Source organism: Prunus dulcis, chromosome 1 (genome assembly GCF_902201215.1).
Source record: "Prunus dulcis chromosome 1, ALMONDv2, whole genome shotgun sequence".
Taxonomy (NCBI): Eukaryota; Viridiplantae; Streptophyta; class Magnoliopsida; order Rosales; family Rosaceae; genus Prunus; species Prunus dulcis.
In genome coordinates this window covers 39,008,854-39,014,061 of record NC_047650.1, presented here as the reverse complement: position 1 = coordinate 39,014,061, position 5,208 = coordinate 39,008,854, and the positions used below count along the sequence as shown (strand labels likewise).

At 37.4% G+C, this 5,208-nt stretch overlaps 1 protein-coding gene across 2 annotated transcripts; it reads right to left on the bottom strand.

The window, feature by feature from the left end:
• Positions 1-1,637, bottom strand: LOC117614979 (signal peptidase complex-like protein DTM1). Of its 2 annotated transcripts, XM_034343938.1 has the most exons (3): positions 1,223-1,637; positions 545-681; positions 1-218 (listed from the first exon to the last, which is right to left on the bottom strand). In XM_034343938.1, exons 1-2 carry the CDS (start codon positions 1,465-1,467, stop codon positions 594-596), a joined length of 333 nt encoding a protein of 110 aa, XP_034199829.1. In that variant the 5' UTR covers positions 1,468-1,637; the 3' UTR covers positions 1-218; positions 545-593. The 2 variants fall into 2 exon arrangements, with proteins under 2 accessions (XP_034199829.1, XP_034199828.1); XM_034343937.1 differs by lacking the exon at positions 1-218 and having other exon boundaries at positions 443-681.
• Positions 1,638-5,208: the final 3,571 nt, after the last annotated feature.

Here is a 5,208-nt window from a genome sequence, read left to right as displayed (position 1 = left end):
TGTGGCCGATGGTAAAAACAACATATATATATACCACATTTTGTGGGTTGGAATGTGAACTGTAATATTTAGATTTTGGTTTTGTAAACAACAATTAATTGATGAATGATTACAGAAAATAAAATACAACTTGAAAAATTAGACCATAACATTTGTGCTTCTTACTGTCAGGTCACCTCTTCTTCCTTTCTTCACACTCTCTCTCTACTCAATCATACCTGCAAGCAATTCATTCACCCAGTCGTCGCTAAAAATTGTTGCACCATGCAACTAATTAAAAGTCTTTTTTCTTCTTTTTGTTCTTGTTTTATTTTCAAGTTTTACATCCTATCGTGAAAATAAACATCGCTTTCTACATCATGTGGTATAAAATGTAGTCTTCGTAGCATGCATTTCAACACAAATTTAAGCCAAATTAAGCATGTTAGAAACCAAGAGGAAATTGGAGCTATATCTTCCAAGTAAATTGGATTTGGAAATCTTATATATATGGAACCCAAAGTAATATTGCAATGGCAACTGTCATCATTCATAATTTACATACCGATAAACTAGAAAGTACCCCAACACCATTGATCTTCTCTGGCTCGATATTAGCTTGATATGAACATCCACCACTTGTGTAGAGCAAACCCATAAACCGTGGCATAAGCAACCAATCTCATAGGATTTTTTCTAAATCTGCAAAAGGGAGAATTGTCTCTTAGGTTACAAGTCAAACACTCCGGCCTACCTAAATTTAGTCCATGAATATACTTGTGATCAATAAAATAGACAAACACAGTTTGGATCATTGAAATACAATGTGGTGGACCCTATAAGAGTGTCGCTCAAATAAACTTATTTGAAGAACCCCTCTATATATATGTGTGATATACCATACATACATAAAATATACTTAGATTGTATTAGTGTAGAAAGAAGTTATCGTATAGAATTGAGAACAAAAAAAATGTTAATTACTATATTGCCGTGAAATATAGTAAAATATGATCAGGCCGGCCGAAATTTTGGGCCGGTCTAGTCCAACAGACCTTAAGTCGATGGCCAAACAACGACACCTAATTTTGTTTGTTGATGTTTTATCACTTAATGATGACCCTAAGCTAAACACATAAACATCAATCAATTGTTCACTAATATTCTTCCACAACAAAATCACAACATTCAATTGAAAAACCAGTAAATCTCACATGTCCCAAAAAATAAAAATAAAACTGACCTTCTAATTAACCCAGATCTTTGAGCAACTTCAGAGGCTCTTTCCTCGGCTGAAACCGGAGACGTCCACCTCGAAAAGTCTCGGTCAAAGTAACCCCAATCGGGCAAGAGCAACCCAGAAATACCCAGCACACCAACCACGTACGTTAACATCATCTTCTTGAAAGACTGTGTGAATACTCCAACTACCACTATTACTGCAGCCAACCAAACTAGAAAGGCCCTGAAAACGGCATCGTTTGCCATGGGGTGGCTTGATGAAAATGACAAAGTTAAAGTGGGGGCTGAAGATGGGTGAGAGATTACTAGTGTGGGGAAGGAAGGAATTGGGCATGAATGGGTGGTGGTGGCGGCCAAGCCAGCCACACAATACTCTCTCTCTCTCTCTCTCTCTCTCTCTCTCAGTCTAAGGATTTGCTTCAAATTACGGGCAGAAGTAGTTAGAAAATGCTTTCAATGCTAACCCAGCTGTTGTTATAAATGCACTTTATGTTTACTTTCTCTTTCAATTCGGGGCTTAGCTGTTACTTGCATGGGGAATGCCACGTAATGCCCATTTCTTCATTTTTTTACACTTAAAAATTGAGTCTTGTTGAAGCTCTACAGAAGCTTGATGGGCTTGAGAGGTTTCTATTCAAGCGCATGCATGCCTTACATATCTTCAACTTGAAGGATTAAGCCCATTTGGTCGGCTCGAAAGGGATTCAATTCTGAAGGAAAAAAATGAGATTGAAACCTTTTGAGGGCCAACTACATCGATTTTAATTTCACAACCGAAATCCTTCCAATTAATCAATGAAAACTTTGGTTTGGTCTGTAAAAGATGATTCGATTTCAACCCAATGTAGTACGTAGCATAAAAATGAAGTGAACTATTTCGATTTCATTGAAGGTAAAAACATAAACAAAAAACTTATCCTACATTTACAATAATTTAAGAGTGCCTGATCAGAAGAGGAAGTGTTGGGGAAACTTAAGAGGAGATTATTCAGTTTGAATTCAACATGTGTCCATTGATTTGTCCAGGCTTGATGGGGAGCTTTTGTGAGTCTGGTTGGAGTTAAAGGGAGATGTACATGATTGGCGATTGGGCCAATAATTATTTGTTGTTTGCAAACTCATTTTAGAAAGCAAATCAGTTGGTTAATTTGACAAGGAAAGCAAAGATAATTTATGATAATAAGTCAAGCTTAGCCTTCGATGGATATACACCATTAAATACAAGCTTATGATCCATAGACCGATACAAAACTCGATTAGTAGTCAAGGGGTATACACAAACATATGGAATTGACTACCAAGAGACATTTGCACATGTTGCCAAGATCAACATTGTATGTGTTCTCATATCCTTGGCTGCGAATCTTGACTGGCCACTACTGCAGTATGATGTAAAGAAAGCCTTTCTTCACGAGGACTTCCAAAAAAGAAGTCTATATGGATCCACCACCAGGGATTCCTATGACATCCGGTCCCAATACCGTATGCAAGCTGAAAAAATCGATGTATGGGCTAAAGCAGTCACCTCAAGCCCAGTTTGGGAGATTTACTAATTCCATAAAGCGCTTTGGTACGCTTAGAGTAACTCATATCACACATTGTTCTTAAAGCGTCGTGGTAAAAAAACTTACGGCCCTAATCATCTATGTAGATGATATGATGGTTACCGGTAATGACAGTGAAGAGATGCAGACTCTACAGAAGCTCCTTGCAAGTGAATTTGAGATGAAGGAACTGGGTGAGTTACAATATTTTCTTGGCATAGAGGTTGCTAGATCAAAACATGGCATATTTCTATCCCAAAGAAAGTATGTGTTAGATTTATTGACAGAGACAGGAATGCTAGATTGCAAGCCAGCTGACATATCTATTGAACAGCATCACAAATTGGGGATGTATCCAAACCAAGCTCCAACTGATAAAGAAAGGTATCAAAGATTAGTTGGGAGATTGATTTATCTATCCCACACGCGCCCCCACATAGCTTATGTTGTGAGTGTGGTAAGCCAATTCATGCATCAACCAAGTGAGACACACATGAATGGAGTTATACAGATATTGAGATACTTGAAGACTGCCCCTGGAAAAGGGTTGACGTTCTCCAAACATACACATATGGATCTAGAAGGATACACAGATGCTGATTGGGCAGGGTCCATCACAGGTAGACGTTCTACTTCTGGATACTTTACATTTTGTGGGTGGCAACTTAGTCACTTGGTGCGATTTTGTGATGCAGTGGAAACTCTGTACACCAGAGACTACCTCCGCAGACCTACGCCCAGGGATCTGCAAAGGCTTCTCCACCGTCGAACCGGTTGGAATAATTTGGAATCTCTTACAAGTCTTCACCACCTCCCAACAGCACCAAACCACATTTGTGCTTGCATAATCTATAAAAAAAAATTAAATGGAAATGCAAGAAAATTTATAAAATATTGGCAATGCAACATGTAAAAAAAAAACTAATGCAAATTAAATAAATTTTAAAAAAATGCAACATGTATTAAAAAAAAAACTAGAGACATATTAACAAAATATATAAATTGCAAGAAACATTTAAATAAAAATTAATATGACATAGAAATTAATAGAAGGAAAATGACAAATAATTTACCTCACTGCTAAGGTTTTCTCCGCTTCGATGGTTGTCAATCGCTTTTGCTAAGGCATTTCTCCATTTCCCCAACTCTTTATTAAGAACTTTCCACCTACTGGATAATGCCATTTATGTACGTGTAGAACCAATTGCCCTTTCACAAAATGCTTGATGAATTTTTTTCCACATATGAGAAAATTTAATCTCATTGCCCGTTACGGGACAATGACTAACTTGGACCCAAGCCTCACACAAGCTAACATCTTCCATCATGCTCCATGCCCCTCCATTTTCATTAGAAGAACCCATAATATGATAGAAAAAAATACAACTTCAAAGTGAAAAAATATTGAATAGAAAGTGAATAAATTTTGAGGAGAAAGTGAACAATAGTAGAAGGAGAAGAAAATATATGAGGATTTGGTTTTAAAAGTGAAGAGTATTGGTTGGTATTTATACACAAAAAATTCAGTATTTTTTGTGTATTTTTAAAAAAAAATTTGATTTTTTTAAAATTTTTTATTGCAGAAAAATTGGCTGCCGTTGGATTGAAGAAAAAAATAGAATCGGAGCGACCAGAGGCTGCCACGTGTAAAGTAGCCGTTGCCGGCTACTGTAGTGCTGCGTTTGAATTTTTTTTTAACGTTGGCGCGTTTCGAATGCAGGAGGGCTGACGCCAGCCTGGCGTCAGCCATGACGTCATCGCCCTCGGGCCCAAGCTCGAGCCGATTTCGCCTTCAGGCCTGCCCAGTCACGTGGACCCCACACCTCGCCAGGGCTGCTTCCAACTGCTGGACCTCCGTTTTTTGCCCAAACCCCCCCCCCAGCCCGAGTCCAGCTCCCACTACTGGACTTGCTCTAAGGGCAAATGGGTGGAGTTGCTCTAACAATGGGCCCAACTTTACGTTTTTGGGAGAAATTAACGTGTGACCCAATAATTTCAAGATTTTGTTTGGATACAAACTCACTCTACCATTCTCAATTATACATACTTCAAATTAATTAAAAGTACAACATGGATTAAGCCAGTTCGTCAAAATAGTATGTTCGCACTTTTGCATTGACTTCGATTTCCTTTTTCTATAGATTAGATTAATTTATAGTAGTTAACAATCTCTTTTTATAAAGAAATTAGTGTATGATACTGCAACATAGTTATATGATATAACCCGTCCACATGTTACACAATATGAGTGGATAACAGGTAAATGAGTTATCACGTGACTGTACTCCAATACTCCACTATAATTACCATTTTTTGTACTAAGGAGGTTTAGGGTCCTTTTAATTTTGATTCAATAACGATCCTAAAATTCCTTTTAATTTTTGAATTATATAAGTATTTTATTATCAAGTTACCTTTTTGGGTCAAAATAAATTTATTTGAT